The following is an 18,441-nucleotide window of genomic DNA, read 5'->3' on the forward strand; positions in this document are numbered from 1 at the left end:
GTGATCATGTTAAAGGGATTGAGGAAAATATGGTGGTTGCGTCTGTTATATTGGGTGAAACACCTACTATTGCTCGTCGATTACGTAAGCCAGCGACAGTATGTGAATCACCTTTTTTGTCAAAATACAATTCTGGTTGTGGCAAAGTTGAAGGCCAATCATCCAAGCGTGTAGAGAATGCTCATCCAAGCAACCGCGTCTTGTCTATAAAGCATCCTTTTGTGAAGAGTATTACGGAGCGAATTGATGATTTGAAAGTGATATTACAGTTTAATTGTAAGATCGTTGCGTGTTAAATAGATGTAAGTTTCTATTTGTAGTTTCTTTTTACTTTACTTTATTTTGTCATATATTTTGTAATATTTTTTTCGCAGGACTGTCTATTCAGATTCTGTCAATGCTCTTTCAAAATATTTTGACTATGGAGTTGATACTGTCAAAATGAAAGAGTGGTTCTTCACATTGGCATATCCAGAAGTACCCTTAACTGATTCAGTAAGTAATGAATTTATTAGTTAAGTAGGTTATATATCTTTTATTTTTATACTTGATAGTGATAAGCTAATTGGAATACTGAATTTTTGTATATGATGCATGTTATATAAGTTCTATGCATTATTTATACAGTACTTTATGTGCAGTTTATATGCAACATTTTATATGCAGTATATATACAGGTCCTATGCAGTGATTACACAGTAGGTACACAATATAAATGCAGTAGTTGATATGCAATATATATATAGATCCTACATAGTAGATACACAGTTTGTATGCAGTAGTTGATGTGATGCATTTTATATAAGTAGTTTGTATTTATCAGATTAAAATTAGTGTTCTGTATTCATTTTTAGCATTTTAACGTGGTTTTTTTGTTCTTATTTTCAGCATATTGATGTTATCTTTTACTATTTGCGAAAGAAGTCAAAATACCAGCCTGTTTATGATTCAGTTAAATTTACAATCATCGATTGTTGGTTTAACTGCTTGATTCAGGCTTTGTATAAGAGATTTGTGGAGAATAATAGAGATGTAACACTTATCACTCAAGAACATCAAATCATTGAGTACATGCTTGAATTTTGTATGAGATGCAACATCCCATGGAATAGCATTGACAATGTTCTTTTCCCAATTAATCTTGTTTCACTGAATTTTGGGTTGTCTTTTAAAGATCAGTGCTTATATGTAATTCAATGCATGGTGCAAAAAATGTCGTTCATGTTCAGAAATCAGTTGCAGCGTATTCAGAATTAATTCCATACTTTCTTTCTTATTTTGAATTTTGGGAAAGCAGGAGCGATGGACTTCCAGTGGATAATTCTTTTGATATTCGTATTGTTGATGGACTGCCAACTCAAGCTAACACGTAATATATTGAATACACATTCAATTGCTTATTTTTACATATTTTTTTATCAATTATACTGATGAGGTATTATGTTTACAGGGACTGTGGTGTATATGTTGCAGCCTTTGCTGAGTAATTGCTTGATGGTCTTGAAATTTCTAATCATCTAGATGATATTGATGCTATTCGTATTCAGTATAGTGTGTTGCTTTGGGATTATGAAAAGAAGAAACAAAGTCAATGTGCAGTTAGTGAAGATGAATCTACTCGTCGATTGTTGAAGAAAAATGATGGGGTGCAGAAAAGTTAGTTAGAAATGTCTTTGAAGCATAGATGTGAAATATGTTTTTAGTGTTGAAATACTTAGGGTTGTTTTTATTTTGTGTTGATACACTGGGAGATTCTTATGATGAAATGTTATGTTGAATACTATATGTTTTGGTAATTGATATAATTCTGTATAATTGATGCTGAAATGTTAGTTTATGTTGATCACAGTTGATATGCAGCATATGTGCAACATTTATTCAGTTCCTATACAATTGTTACACAGTTTCAACGCACTATCTCTACAATTTCATACATTTATGTTAATCAGATATAGAACTTATAAATTGTTGTAATAAAGTAGTTATATAGTATATACAAGTAGTTATATTCAGAATGCAGAGGTGCTATGCATTCACTAATTAATTCAAAAGACAAATACTAGTTCTTATATATATTCAAACTATATATAGGTATTATACATGATTGACACAGATAATATGCAATTTTTTATGAATTGTAGTCGAAAATTACACTCCCCCAACTCAGAGGAGTTGATTAGTGCACCTCACCAAAGAATGTGGCTAAATGAAACACCATAATGCACAGATTTCTATAAGAGTAGAAATGAAATTGAAATTAAAAGCACTATTCTATAAACTGAAAGTGTTGCATTTGAAGTAAAATAATATTGTTCTTATTACATTGCTATGAAAAGAATAGTCTTTTTCAAGGAAAAAAAAAATGGGAAAGATAAAAGTAGCCTTTTTCAAGGAAAAAAATGAAAAAGATAAAAGTGTTCTTGCATCACTTTATATGTTATTTATATGCAGTGTATATACAGGTCCTATGCAATGGTTACACAGTAAGTACACAATTTAAATGCAGCAATTGATATACAATATATATGCAACATTTATTCAGTTCCTATACAGTTGTTACACAGTTTCAACACACTATCTTTACAATTTCATACATTTATGTCAGCCAGATATAGACTTTATAAATTGTTGTAATAAAGTAGTTATATAGTTTATATAAGTAGTTATATTCAGAATGCAGAGGTGTTATAGATTCACTAATTAATTCAAAAGACAAATACTAGTTCTTATATATATTCAAACTATATATAGATATTATACATGATTGACACAGATGATATGCAGTTTTTTATGAATTATAGTCAAAAAAATTACACTCCCCAGCTCAAAGGAGTTGATTAGTGCACTCACCAAAGAATGTGGTTAAATGAAACACCATAATGCACAGATTTATATAAGAATAGAAATGAAATTGAAATTAAAAGCAATATTCTATAAACTAAAAGTGTTGCATTTGAAGTAAAATAATATTGTTGCTATTACATTTCTATGAAAATAATAGCCTTTTTCAAGGAAAAAAAATTAGAAAGATAAAAGTGTTCTTGCATCACTTTATATGCAGTGTATATATAGGTCCTATGCAGTGATTACACAGTAGGTACACAGTTTAATGCAGCAATTGATATGCAGTATATATGCAACATTTATTCAGTTCCTGTACAGTGATTACATAGTTTCAACGCACTATCTCTACAATTTCATACATTTATGTCAACTAGATATAAAACTTATAAATTATTGTAATAAAGTAGTTATATAGTTTATACAAGTAGTTATATTCAGAGGTGTTATGCATTTGCTAATTAATTCGAAAGACAAATACTAGTTCTTATATATATTAAACTGTATATAGGTATTATACATGATTGACACAAATGATATGAAGTTTTTTATGAATTGTAGATGAAAAATTACACTCCCCAGCTCATATGAGTTGATTAATGCACCTCACCAAGGAATGTGGCTAAATGAAACACCATAATGCACAGATTTCTATAAGAATAGAAATGAAATTGAAATTAAAAAAAATATTTTATAAACTGAAAGTGTTGCATTTGATGTAAAATAATATTGTTGCTATTACATTGTTATGAAAAGAATAGTCTTTTTTCAAGAAAAAAATGTAAAAGATAAAAATGTTCTTGCATCATTTTATATGCAGTGTATATACAGGTCATACGCAGTGGTTACACAGTAGGTACACATTTTAAATGCAGCAGTTGATATGCGGTATATATGCAATATTTATTCAGTTCCTATATAGTTGTTACACAATTTAAGCGCTCTATTTCTATAATTTCATATCTTTATCCCAACCATATATAGAACTTATATATTGTTATAATTTATAAAAATAGTTATACTCAAAATACAGAGGTGCTATGTATTTTTTAATTTTATTCAAAAGACAAATACTAGTTCTTATATATATTCAAACTGTATATAGGTATATTATACATGATTGACACAGATGATATGTATTTTTTTAGAAATTGTAGCCAAAAAATTACATTCCCCCAGATCAGAGGAGCTGATTAGCGCACCTCACCAAAGAATGTGGCTAAATGAAACGTCATAATGCACAGATTTCTATAAGAGTAGAAATGAAATTGAAATTGAAAGCAATATTCTATAAACTGAAAGTTTTGCATTTGAAGTAAAATAATATTGTTGCTATTACATTGCTATGAAAAGAATAGCCTTTTTCAAGAAAAAAATGGGAAAGCTAAAAGTAAACTTGTAGCAGCATCCTATTAGATTCTTATTGGAGCATTTTCACACGTTCTTCGATTGTGTCCTGTTTTCCACAGCGCTCACATGAAATTTATTGCTTAAAGTAGTCCATAATGCCTTTTCCTCGATTGTTCTTTTTTGGTCTTTCTAATTTTGATTTTCAGATTGGTGGCAGTACTATATTAGCTAATATCTCTGATGGAATATGCCAAACTGTTTCATCAGGAAGTGGTATAACTGGAAGTTCATATGCTTTCAAGAAGTTTTTTCTTGTGTAATATGGAGTGCAATAGCTTTGTAAGTTCACATGTGTGTAAGTTAGCACAGCCATAGCATGTGGACAAGGTATGCCATCTACTTGAAATTGTAGGCAGGAGCATTTTTTCATGCATGCAAATAATGTTTCGTTTTTTAGTTTCATCAATGACTACATAAGAATAGTGAGTAGAACCCATCACCTGCAATGTACAAATATATTAGTAAATAGTGTGCACATTAAAATATATAAGTGTTTGTAAAGTAGAAATAAGAAGTAATACTTTCATTTTATCTGACAAAATGCGATTTTTCCTCATTATTATATTATATTTGGTTCCCGATTCTGTAAATTTTGCTTCTGAATACTGTCTATGTTCATTATTCCATCTCATGACCAGATCCATCATAAATTGTAGGAATTTTTTAATTGGCAGGTCTCTTGCATCTCTATTTGCTGAATTAAGGAACTCTGCGATGTTTGAAGTTATGAACATCGACCTGTTGACATGGGAATGAGCTATGGACCATTTTTCATAAACTATATCAAACAGATACTCCTTCATCCTATTATCGATTTTGTTTATGTCTTCCATAAGCCGATCAAAGTCTGCCTTTATGTATGTTCTGGGTATTGTAAAGAAGATCCCCTTTAATTGCTTTTGATTCTTCTTAAACCTACTATTGATGTTATTTCATAGATGGTAGATGCATATACAATGAGCCACATTTGGATATACAGTGCAGCAACTTTTAATATATTGACATGACTATCAAATACTATGCACATATCTTCTCTTTCACCAAAAGCAGTGTTAAACATGCGAAAAAACCATTTTCATGAAGCGTTATTTTCAGAATCAACAACAGCATATGCCGGTGGAAAAAGATGTCCTGATTAAACAGGTGGAAAAGTATCTATCAGTGCATGCTAGCATATACATAATTTTGTCTAAAAAAATTTCATAAAGCTCATCTGCTGCATCCAGCACACTAGCAGACAACATTGTTCCCTTGTATGCAGATTTCAGGAAAGTTCCATCAACAACAATAGAAGGCATACAATATCTTCAGCCCCTAATTGATGTGCTCAACGCGACAAAAGCATAGAAAAAGTGATTGTCCTCTATTTTGTGTAGCCTTGTGAATGATCCAGGATTTATTATATTTATCATGTATAGATAAGCTGGAATTTAGCATAAGATTCACGCAAAGAAACTCTGACCAGTTCAAGTGCTTTTTCTTTGGCTCTATATGCATTTTTGTAGTTCATCCTAATTTCATACAAGTTTCTCATTTCTTCCATGATCTCTTCTGGAGTGTATGTTGACTTTAGATTTAGAAAGTTGTGCTTCACTATTTTAGCGATGGTTAAAGAAGTAGCATGCCGTTGTGAAAGCATTTTGTCCGCAATTGAACAAGTGTGATCATCGACAAATTTTGTCACTATGAAAATTTCTGAATTTTGTTGACTTGAAGATCTAAAAGTACAATTGCATCTCTGATTGATACACTTAAGATAGTACCTAGATACATTTATATACAATAAATGTATATGCAGTACACAGTTCATATCCAATAAATATGCAGGTGCTATACAGAAATTACATAGTTCATATGCAGTACTTTATATGCAGTATATATACAGGTCCTATATAGTAGTTACACAGTCTGTACATAGGTCATATGCAATTTATATACAGGTCTTATACAGTAGTTACAATATTGTATGTAACATTTATTTAAATTTATACCTATATTCCAACAAAATAAAAAACTTACACATTGTTGACACAGGTCATATAGAACAGTTATATAGTTTATACCTTGATGATGATGATCTTTTCACCTTAAATTGAAATCTCTCACGGATTGCATAGTGTTTCATCACACTTGTTATTCTATTGTTATCCCACTACAGCTGCCCTTCTTCAGCATCTCTATGAAGTGGATCCTTTAATATCGATTCAAGTTGTTCTTCCATTCCTTCCCCAGAAAAATTATCTTCCATTGTATAATCAGAAATAGGTATCTGATGAATTTGAATAGCAGACGGAGATGTTTCAATCAAATTTTCAATTGAGAATTTTCCATTTTCAAATGTGTTTTGTAGTGTTTGTTACACACAATGAAAATTCATTTATATCCAAATTTTTTTCTTCATCTCCATATAAAGTCTAATACTCACATCATTGTAAATAGTCATAGATCCACTCTTTACAAGGTATTTTATAGTCATTAAATCAGAATTTGGCTCTAGATTCAACTGCTTATACAGTTTCATCAACAAAATATTCGTACCTGCAATCCAAATTTAAAAGTACTCCATTGATTATAAATTTTTCAAACTGTACTTCACTTAACCACTCTCCTCCGTATTGAAGCATAATTGGAACTAAAATTGAACTTGAAGCCATAATTTCGTATCAACTGAAGCTGTGGATGGAAAAAATTTTATGAAGCTAATTGACGAAGAATTTTTGTATATTTATATACAATTTATAAAGGTATTTTAAGGTAATTGTTGTATCTGAAAGAGGAATTGTAAGGTTTTAATGGAAAGGAATTCTGAGATAAAATTGGGAAGAAAACTGTGAGTTTCAATTGAAAAAGAAAGAAATATACTAAGCAATTTTTGCGGTGATTAGAAGATGGTTAGAATATGAAATTATTTTAACGGTTATTAAATGAAATTAGAAACAGGGCTATTTTTATGGAATAACTTTTATGAGAAGGGCTATTTTTGTCCTTCTCCCAAAAAATTCCTGAAGAATTTTCCCTTTAATATTAGAACCTTAAATAATGAATTGTTAAAGAAAAAAAAGGTTCAACTTACTCCTAATTATCTGTGTGACAACTAAACACATACTTAGTGCCTACTGTGTAATATATTTTTTAAAAAAAATAAACAAACTAATGAGTAAAATTTAAAAAAGAAAATAAAAGAGAACACTTGGTAGTTGGTAGTAGTCCTAATTTACTAGGATTAGGAATCTTGCAGAAAGGGCAAAGAATAAAAAAAACTCTTGGAGAACAAGACACCACTAAAAATATATACGTTACCCTCATTGCATAGCCAATTCCAATCAAACTCCAAAAAATCAACACTTTGTGAATTGAATGTGAGATGGGTATTATAGGGTCAACAGTGACATTCATGGCAGGCACTGCTTTTGGAGTATATTTATGTCAAAATTATAATGTTCCAACATTCAATCAACTCAAAGAGGCTGCTATTCTCAAGGCCAAATATCTCGAAGACACTTATGCCAAATCCAACAAGGTGGTTGTTGCTGCTCAGCCAGAACCAGTTATCCTTGATGATCAAAAACAACAGTAGTACTTACATACTAAATATATATATATATATATATAGTTTGATGGGACAATAATGTCTTTGTTCTTTTTTTCTTTTTGAGTTTGAGGGGCTGGGAGGGTTGGGTTTTGCCAATTTGGTTTGTTTGAGTTGTTATTGCACAATTAACTGTGTTTCTTGCTTTCTATAGCATGTCTTAGTACAGTTAAATTGTTCAAATTTCATGTTTCAGCTTCTTTTCTGTTTTTTCATCTGGATATTTATTCTGTCTCATGATTTATTTGAACAATCAATACTTACTAGCAAGTAGTTGATGTTGAAACAAACAACATAGCTCTTTGTATTTGCAACAGTAAATATATAGGATGTAAAATTCACACCAACTTCCCAGATTGGTCAGATTAATTATCATAAAACAAGTTACTTACTTATATAATTAACTATACAAGCAAGCAAAAAAGCCCTTGAATACTGGGTGCTTCACTTTCCAGATTCAGCCAACTATTAAGATATTTTTGTACAATTATGCATGATATAATAGCTTATGCCAACACTCATCAGGTACACACTTTATGTAGAGAGAGACACAACTAACATGACTACAAAGAATACGATTCAGGAAAAGCATTGGATATATAGAATAGTTTTGAACACTGAATAGCATTAGCAAGTTATCCAGAAAAATAAAAAGAAAGTCCATCGGCTTTTCCAGGAAAGCACGCCCACAGACCCAATCAGAGACACTTGATAATAAGAAACTTGAGTTCCAAAATTTATCTCTTTCTAAAATTCTATCAAAATCTGGCAACAACTACTTGTTCACATGGATTGAATAAGAAGATTGCAAACCATTCCAAGGAAGCCCAATTCCTACCCTAGATCAAATCGAATCAAGTCTTCAAATGCCCATCATACATAATGGACTAAAACATTTTTACACTATAGATGACTCCAGAATGGCCTACTTCTAATGCAGAAGTCTTTAAAGAAGGGGAAAAATAAAATTCTCCAACGCCATCAAGTTTTTCTGGGCATGCAACTAATGAATCAGAGAGCGTCTCCTTCCAACTACGTCTTCTTGATCAGGTATCCAACCAAAACACCTATAAAACCAATCAGCACGACAAACAACATTGAGAAGCCACCAGCATTGGTTTTGCTGATTGCTTTTTTTACCAGCTCCTGCAAAATGGTAAGAGTAAGAAGCTGCTAACACAAGTGATCATTTCGCATGTAGTCCAAGGAAGACAATTGTTACATATTGGTTACAATTCTACGGTCTTAACTAGAATTACACAATTCATTATTTTTCCTTTCTTAGGGCCTCTGTACGCACTCTTATTCCAGTTATAAGATCACACAATCTTTTTCTCATAAGTAAAGATCACACATTCGAAATCAAATCGATGTGCAATTAGCCAAGGAAGTATCATATTTCAACCAATGGCATGGACCATGCAACTCAATCTGAGTATGATAAGATTTCTCTTTTGAAACTAGTAATGCGAGAGATGATAAGACTTTCATTGTATTGGAAAGCAATGGAGCAAAAAGAAGAGATGAAAACTTACGTTCTTCCCAATCACGTTATACTAGCGAATACTCAAGCTATATTACATCTAATTGCTAGCATGTGTTTCCAAGTTGGTAAATGATGACATTTAAAGCATATAAAAATTCTCAAAAATACTCCCCAGAACAACTCATTTTACTGCATATGTATACGAAGTCACCTCCTCAAGATAACCACTCACAAATGAAACCACTCAGCACTCTGGTTCCTTCGCCTCTTTTCAATCCCCTATTTACTACAACAACAACAACAACATACTCGGTGTAACCCCGCAAGTGGAGTCTGGGAGGGAAGCCTGTACGTAGACCTTATCCCTATCCTTTTTTTTTTTGAGAATTCACACCTTACCCCTACCTTTGTGGGGTGGTGGGATGAGAGGCTATTTCCAGTGACATATATAGTCAAGAAAAAGGCCAAGCATAGGTACGGACCACTAACTATCGCTTCATTCAATTTTTTTTTTCTGATGATGTCTGTGGCAACTAACCATACCCATTTCACTCAAAGTTCTAATTGCTCCATATGCGAACAACTAAGAAGATCTCAAATTAATATCAACCACAGTTCCACCAATTTATTACCTCCAACTAGGTCAAACAAGGAAATTTTACCAAACAGAATGTACTAGACTCCAGATAAGTCTTCACATCCAAGAAGCAACAGTATTTTTTGAAGAGAGAACATCACCATCACAAGGAATAAAGTGGTAAAGTGGAATCTACTTGAAGCATCATTACGTCATTCACTAAATGATTATACTTCTTATCATATTTATCAAACCAAAGATGATTTCACCCCAGCCACTAGCAGGCAAATAAAAAATTAACTCTACCAAAAGATGGGGAAACAGTAGAATTCGATAAAGCAAATTTGAAAATGACACATCAAAAACTAGAAGATTCATTATTCCCTACTGTCATTAAACATACCAATTCCTGACGTAACTTCTGATTTTGTTGAAGAGCAGACGCTTTCTCATCAGTCAACCTCGAAATCAAAGACCATGCCTAAAGTGAAAGTATAGTTAAAGATTGTTCATAAACTAACTTGATAAAAACATTCTTCAGTTTAAAATAGATTGCGCCAGGCAGCAGTTCTAGGAAGTAAGGATATTCAAGCATCCAGGCCAAAGATGATGTCAAAAAAATATATAATGTCCATATGGTCTTTTTCCAAAATATATAAGAGTGCAAAACACTGAAAAGACATCTTTTTATGATTTGAAACTTGAATAGTAACTCATAAATGATTCCGGCTCAATTTTCCCAGGTTTATGTTTTCATTGATGTCTATAACTAGCTACTCGACTACTTTTCTAAGAGGTAAAGTTGATTATCTCCAGCAGTCCCCGTTAATGATACATGCAAATATCTCACTGTTACCTGATGAACTTTTTGCTTCCATCATTTTTATTTTCAAATTTCTTGTGTGGAGTCTGTCGACAAAATTGAAAATAGATCTTCCTTTTCATTATATCAATAAAATGCCCATGATGTATATAATATTTAATCAGATTATGTGAAGAGCTTGCAAAGTGGTTGATGATTTAAGAAATTTTAAGAAAATCTGAAAAGGGTAAAGAAAAAACAAGAGAAAGAGCACTCATGATATTGTAATTAGAATAAGCAGAAACTAACACAAGGAACAGGCCATTCTACTTGTTATCCACACAATACCTGTATGACCAGCAATAACTTTCTACGGTACCAACTAAAGAACATGATAAATCATGATTTCGTCCTCCCACCCTTTAACACCATTATAGTCTTATCTTTGTTTTATCAAAAAGCAGAAAACGAAGTACGAAGACAAGATTCTTAAATGCAAGCTCATCTTCCTAACATTAGGTAAAATTATTCATTGTATCTGGAACTACATAAATGCTGTGGTCCCACAATTTTGTTAACTTTACTCATTAATTCTTCCTAACTTATCATCTCAACTTTTTCTGCACTCATAGATAAAGGCCCTTCTCCATATGTCCAAAAACGTAAATCAACCCATTAGACATCATCACACACACCATGAAATGTGTGAATTCTTGAACAACAAAGTGGACTACTGCAGCGTGGCCAAACTTCTGTAGAGTTTTATTCACATCAGGGAAAGATATCCCAAAAATATAAACCTGGCCAGAATTGTAAAAAAAGAAACTGTGCATTTGATATACTCATTCCTAGGCGTTATTTTGACGAATTCGGGAAGATCTATTACCCTACCCTACTATCATGGGTCAGAAATTAGCATGTAAAGCAAATTAAATACTCCAAGGTAGCATGGTATGGAGGCGAAGGGAATGAGTTCGGCTGAACTTGGGACTCGGTTTTGGAAATTAACCTGTGACATGCTATTGTCAACAATTGGGTGGTGGTTGTAATGAAAAATGTTGGAGAAAGAGCTGAAATTGGTATTGAGGTTCTTGGTTAAAGTTATTCATCTTGGAAATTTTCCATAAGGGGTCCCAATGGAAAGCCCAAAAAAAGGGAGTTGGAAAATCGAGGGAAGGGCAAAGGAAAGGAAAGAAGATTGAGACAGTATTGCTGAGCGGATAGACTAAATCATAAGGCGATATCACAGGAAAGCAGAATTACTCAGACCTCCATTCTAATTTAAATAGTCCTCTAAGATACATCCCTTAACTCATACTACATCTTTTAAACCATAATGATGTCAACAGAAACTATAAATTTCATTCTAATTTTATCACCGTACCATATCTTAGAATTTACTTTAATCTTGAGAGACGAAAAATAAAGAAAACTAAAGGTGGTTGATATTAACCTTTAATGGGTTGACCCAACCAATTCATATCTCTAGGTGGGTCACTACTCTCCCTGTGCCACAGCCCTCATGGCCCAGGCACCCAGCAAAGCCCTCTTCTCCCTACTTACCAATGCCCCAGCAAACCTTTCCAACCCCCTCCTTCCGTCAACCTTGTCATCCCTTCTCTTAACCATATCCAGCCCTGCCATCGACCTCCATTCCTCTCACTCTTACCCTACATTTCCATCCCTGACCAGGGTCCCTAAAAGGCAAAAGTGCAACATCGACTACCACCATGTCTATCTTGATCAGACATTTAAGTTCATTCTGAACTTGCCATCTAGTTTTAACAAAATGATACAAATTGGGAGTTGCAAAATTAATAAAAGAGAGTTTTCTTTCTTTGCACTCGCATAAAATGGTTGAAGGAGAGGTTCAGAAAAGACACTGAAATGGCACATGAAGAGTTCTGAAATCTTGTGCCAACACAGAAATTGGGGAATTGGAACCATCCAAAAAAGACACCAGAAGGATGTTGGTTCAACCGGTAGATGAACTTCACAATTATCTAGCACGAAAACGCAGGAACCTGTCATCTTATACCAAATCTATAGTATGTATTTTGTCTTTATACCAAATCCATAGAGCATTCCCCTTTGACTTCCAGAGGAGGGAGGAGGTACTTTTCAGAAAACAAGAGGAAAGGTCCATTCGGTTTTGCTAAATTTATGGGGAAGTAATTCACCTAAACTTCAACGTATAAACCTAAAATTATCATCCATTCCGTTAGGCATCAAGCTGCTGATAAGAGAACTGTAAAAGGAATATTTTTCACTGCACTGTGAGATCGGGATCATTATTTTTCCAAAAGTAATAATATGAGAATACCACTTCTACTTCTTTAAATGACAGTTTAAAAGTCCATTCAAAAAGTGAATAGTTCACTTCCCTTAACCTCATTTCGTAGAACCATTCTTCAAATGACAGTTTTAAAAATCAAAAGTGAATAGTTCGCTTCCCATAACCTCATTTCCTCAAACCAAATTAAGGAATTAGGTAAACTTGACAGTGCATAAGAGCCTTAAGTTGATTATTTCTAAGACAATAGAGAACCATTAGTCTGCAGCATGCATGCACAGATTGATGCAATGTTTTCTACGCAAAAGCAATAGGATTCACCTCTGAAGGGGATGATTTTGCTTTGGGCTCCTCCAAAGATCGTGCAACCTAATATTAAGGTCAAGAAGAGAACTTTAGCTAATATTTGAGGAAGAGTTACAGAAAAACTATAAATTCCAGACACTTACTGCTTCTGAAAGCGAAGAGTTTTTACTATCATCTTCAGTCAACGAGGCCCTGGGAGAACCACCTTCTTCAGACCCTTCAGGCACGGGAGAGGGAGGATTTGCGGGAACATAAACAACCCTCAATTTAAATTCATCAACAACTTTCCCATCCTCCCTATTGAACTAAGCAAATGGAAAATACCAATTTCAGTAAGCAACAATACAAAAAGATCCTGAAAACATTGCTTAATGGTTGTAAGCAACTCACAATTTCTGGGGTGACGTCTTTATTAGTCGTACCATTGGGCGCTATAGCGCTCTGAATTAGAAACTTATCCTTACACTGCATGTCAGGAGGTGCCTCTTTCTGTGCTTGCATTGTAACTACAAAATCCACACAACTTATTTGGTAAAGAAGCAATTCAACTACATTGTGTTGACAGCATCTAATAGGATGGCATTTCAGAACCGATGAGAACATGAAAGTAATGGCTAAAAAGTTAAAAGGCTTGATAAGTAAAACTACAACCAAAGCTAAGAATTTTAATAACATTAAGTTTAATGAATTCAAATACTCAAAATCATCAAAGCTGTACAGAAACAGAAAGGTAACAACATAATCACTACGTCACAAAAGAGGAAACGTGTTACATAAATTGGGACAAAAGGAGTAATTCAAAAAGCGCGCAATCAACGACAAATAAAAGGAAACATTTACCTGTGACATTGCATGAAGAACCAGGCAAAACAACACCAGCATTAGGCCTAACACAGTACTTCTTAGGGTTGGTTGTCTTAACCTTTCCAAAACAAAAAAACAACAAACAACTCAAAATCTTCGTACACATCTAACACAACTTCAATTACTAAATTAAACTAATAGTTCTTCAAAATAGTTACCTTAAATGCAATGTATTGATCAGTCTTGTTACTTAATTGCAATGAATATGAACTCTGCTTCCTCAACTCAACTTTCCAACACAAAAACAAACAAACAAACAAATCAATACCAAAATTAATCAAAACCCAGCTAAATTAACCACCAAATAATCTCGTAACATTCGCCAATAAATCATCAAAAGGAATAAAACCCACATTTGATAATCGACTAAAAGGTCGCCCGGTGCACTAAACACAACTTTACCAGTTAATAATCGATAAACTAAGCAAGCCCATCAATAAAAAAGGCAAAAAAAAAAATTAACAAAATCTGAAGAAAATAAATAATGGGCTTACATGGGAATTTGAGCTCGGTAGGATAAATATTGATGAATTCACCGGTAGTCATGGCGATTTTTCAATAAAATTTGATTGGAAAACTGAGAATTTAAGGAAGCTTATCTAGGGTTTTTTTTTTATTTTTTATTTTTGGTTCGTCAGTAAGAATGATCGGAGATCTTTTAGTCAGCGCCAATGAAGAAACTTTACAATCAGGAAAATGAAGATTTTGATTTACTTAAATTTTAATTATTTGAATAATAATATTTTGGAGACTTTGTTGGGAGGAGATTTTCGTAAGTTAACTTGTTTCCAATATTACCCTTGTGTTATTACTAGATTTACGACTTTAATTGATGAAGGAGTTGTGAGAGTGGAGGGTATAAATGTAAATGCGAAAGAGAATTGGTGTTTTGAGTTGGCAAAACTCCTTTTCATGTCCTACCAACTCAAATGACTGTTTTTAAAATAAAATTTTAATGAAATTAAAGATGTGATAAGATAAGTATACCTCCTAGAAAATAGTAATTTTCCTTACCTAGAAAATAAATTGAAAAATTACGTAAAAATAATTTTGATAATGTAGTGGTGTATCACTTTAATTAATGTGTTAAATTTGTATAGATTCAAAATTTGAGGATCCAAATATAGTCATATAAACTAATTGAACTTGATCAAAAATAACAAGGACAAAGATCAGAAGCTATTAATAATTGATGGCCTAAAGGTACTAATTTTTTATAAGAGGATAAAGTTTACATATATTATTATTTTTTCGGACATTACTTGTAAGATCATTTTGTTATCTTTGAAATAGGCTCTATATTTTTCTTTAGATTAAGTTCAAAACTAAATTAGATTAAGTTCAAAATTAAATTAGATTAATTTAATTTTTAAAATTAAAATTTAGATATTCAAAAATTATATGAAAAATATTATAAATTATAATTTTTTTTTTCAATTCAATTAAGAAATATATCTTAAAATATTATAGCTTGACTCTAAAAAAGAAGAGAGAGAATTATAAAAGAATGGAAGCAGTAGTAGTTAATTATATGTATTTCAAAATCAATATGCACTATTTAAGCAATATGTACTTCAGCTTCAATTTATAATTGGTAAAATTAATTTATTTGATGTAACTATGAAAGTCCTTTACCAATATCATTCCTATTATTTTAGTTCAGCTTTCATTTCATTCTTATAATAGTTTACTTAACAGGAAATACTTCTTTAAAAAAATTCAAATTTAACCAAAAAGTCCCTCGTTAACTTTTACATCTATCTAAAAGAAATAGATAATTGCAAGTGACGAAAAAAAAGGCTCTGTTTAAAAAGGACAGAAAAAAAAAAGGGAATGTTTTTGGGTAAAGTTTGGATAACTCAGAGTCATCAAAAATCATAAAAATGAGTATGAGCAAATAAAACATGTGAATGCATTTTTATTCTTTTTAACTTCCTCTATTTCATATTAGATGATTATTTTTATTTTTATACGCATTTTAAGAAATTATAAAAATAAAAATTAATTTTATTAATTTACCTTTGAAGATATTAATACGCTCTATTTTCAAAAATTTCGAAAATTGACGTGAAGACACATTCCAGGCTAAAGTGCAAACCCTCTCTCTTTCGAGATTCAGTAGGGCTCATTATGTGGGCTCTTTTTGGGCTTTGCTCTCACAGGAGTTTGAGATTGTGAAAACTTATTGTCCACTCAGGTATAAATAGTAGGATAAATAATTTTGATATTAACTAATACCTTCAATCAAATATAGAATAGAATAATTTTATATTTTATTTTAAAATTATTATATCTTATACTTCGTAAGAAATGACTCCTTAATACCCTTTTTTTTGGTAGGGAGACTCCTTAATATTTGATAGACATAAACTCTCTTTCTAAGTAAGGAAGAAATCAAAATCATATCTATATATGAAAATTCTGTTGGGAGTGTCTGCAATTAGATCTGTCAATACGGGTTGATCCAGTTCATCCTAGCTAGTCCACATGGGTTTTGAGATTGACGGATCAGGCCGGGCTGGCTCATCAAAATGTTGGGCCAAAAAACACCAAGCCCACACCATTACTCTGTGGGCTGCGCGGGTCTCACGGACCAGTCCATTTTTTAAAAAATAATATTTTATAATTTAATTTTAGAATGTTAATAAACATAAATATTAAATAGTATTAATACTTGTTAATCAAGTCTCCAACACCTCAAAAAATACTCCTAACAGCGAAATTAAATAACTTTTAATATGATATTCTTTGAACCAAATAAAAATACTAATAAGCAATCTAAATAGTTGCATGTATTTGACCTATGGGCCGGCTCACGGGTTAGCCCATCTCACATTGCTCAAGCCCCATTGGCCATGGACTTATACGGGCTGGGCTAAAAAGCCTTGTTCTTAATGGGCAGCAAAAACTAAAGCTCAACTTCATCAAATTACAAGTTGAGTCGGGCTGGCCCAACGGGCCCAACCCCATATTGACGGCTCTATTTGCAAAGTGCGAAATTGGACTTAGTTGAATCTCAATATGAATATCAAACATTGGGTGAGAAAAAAATAGTTCTTTAATTCTTAGTCTAAACAAAACCTAGGGGTGAATTTGCTATGTGAATCAGGATCGATAAGTTTTTCTTGTTGATACTTCAAATTTTTTCCCTTCTTTATTTTGATTTATCTAAACGTGGGGAGGTAAATCGAATGAAAAAAAAAACACTAAAACCTAAGTTCTTAGTCATAAACGTATTTGCTGGTAATTAAATAATTTTCTTACTATCTATTCTTGAGGAGTTGAATAAATTTTGCTCGACTTTGATGATGCCCTAATAGTTTTAGGATTATCTTTTAATATCTGATTGTTCATAATGGTTTAATAAAAGAAAGACATCTAAAAGGGCTAAATAATTCAGTTTCTGGAGTTATAGAAATAATTAGTGTGAGTACAAGTGGGATGCGTGGACAATATTAAATTATTATTTCTAATCGTGTTATATTGGATATGCCTCATTCGAGCATGTCAAATTATATTACCTTAAAAAAATTTCAACTATCATATTATTTTTCAATGAAATGTGAACAACAACAACAGTCCCAGTGTATTCCCACAAAGTGAGGTTTGAGGGGTAAGATGAATGCAGTCCATATCACTACCTCCGTAGAAATAGAGAAGTTATTTCCGATAGACCCCGCTCTCAATGAAATGTGAAAAGCAAAAAAAATTCTACCCCTACATACCCGCCCCTATCCCCCGTTCCATCTCCACACACCCTCGCCCTCAATTTTCTTTAAAAAGGATATTAAGAAAAAGTTCTACACCCCACGCCCACCGTGATCCTCATCTATAATCAAATTTATATAAAAAAATAATTATATAACCGTTAAAAAAATATATTTTTAATTTTTTAAAAATATAATAAGTAGATTATTAATTACACAATGTAAATTAAGCAGTACGAACCCTCTTTGACCAATAATTAAGAAGTGAGAGTTTACTCACTCTGACAAGTAATTTTTGTGATAAGTATAGTTTGGTTGGCCAGTTATTTATTTTGTAGTATCAATTTCTTTTTGAAGATTGGAATTACGCAAATATATGTAGTGAACGAATACTTCTCGTTGTGGTCCATGCATGCATGTCTTGCCAAAAAAACGAAATGATTTCTCCACTTATATAATTTGATTAGAAGAAAAAGTTCTTAAATTAAGAGTTAAAGACATAGGATTGGACATAAAATATTAAAAATCGAATTAAAAAATTTGACAATTAATATTTAGTAATTTGA

General features: G+C 32.2%; 1 protein-coding gene across 1 annotated transcript; it reads right to left on the reverse strand.

Moving 5' to 3' along the window:
- Positions 1-8,418: 8,418 nt before the first annotated feature.
- LOC107845652 (vesicle-associated protein 1-3) lies at positions 8,419-14,903 on the reverse strand. The gene is made up of 8 exons (XM_016690085.2): positions 14,663-14,903; positions 14,327-14,397; positions 14,145-14,226; positions 13,695-13,810; positions 13,448-13,609; positions 13,320-13,367; positions 10,307-10,384; positions 8,419-8,986 (listed from the first exon to the last, which is right to left on the reverse strand). The coding sequence occupies exons 1-8, from the start codon at positions 14,712-14,714 to the stop codon at positions 8,873-8,875; spliced, it is 723 nt and encodes a 240-aa protein (XP_016545571.1). The 5' UTR covers positions 14,715-14,903; the 3' UTR covers positions 8,419-8,872.
- Positions 14,904-18,441: the final 3,538 nt, after the last annotated feature.

This window comes from Capsicum annuum, chromosome 8, assembly GCF_002878395.1.
Source record: "Capsicum annuum cultivar UCD-10X-F1 chromosome 8, UCD10Xv1.1, whole genome shotgun sequence".
NCBI classification, from domain to species: Eukaryota; Viridiplantae; Streptophyta; class Magnoliopsida; order Solanales; family Solanaceae; genus Capsicum; species Capsicum annuum.

Excerpts from the sequence above, each read along its gene's own strand:
- LOC107845652 (XM_016690085.2), bottom strand. The coding sequence starts at position 14,714 with ATGACTACCGGTGAATTCATCAATATTTATCCTACCGAGCTCAAATTC. Across the intron at positions 14,227-14,326 it reads ATCAATACATTGCATTTAAG|GTTAAGACAACCAACCCTAA; the intron begins GTAACTATTTTG and ends TGTTTTGGAAAG. Across the intron at positions 10,385-13,319 it reads CAAAATCATCCCCTTCAGAG|GCATGGTCTTTGATTTCGAG; the intron begins GTGAATCCTATT and ends CTTTCACTTTAG.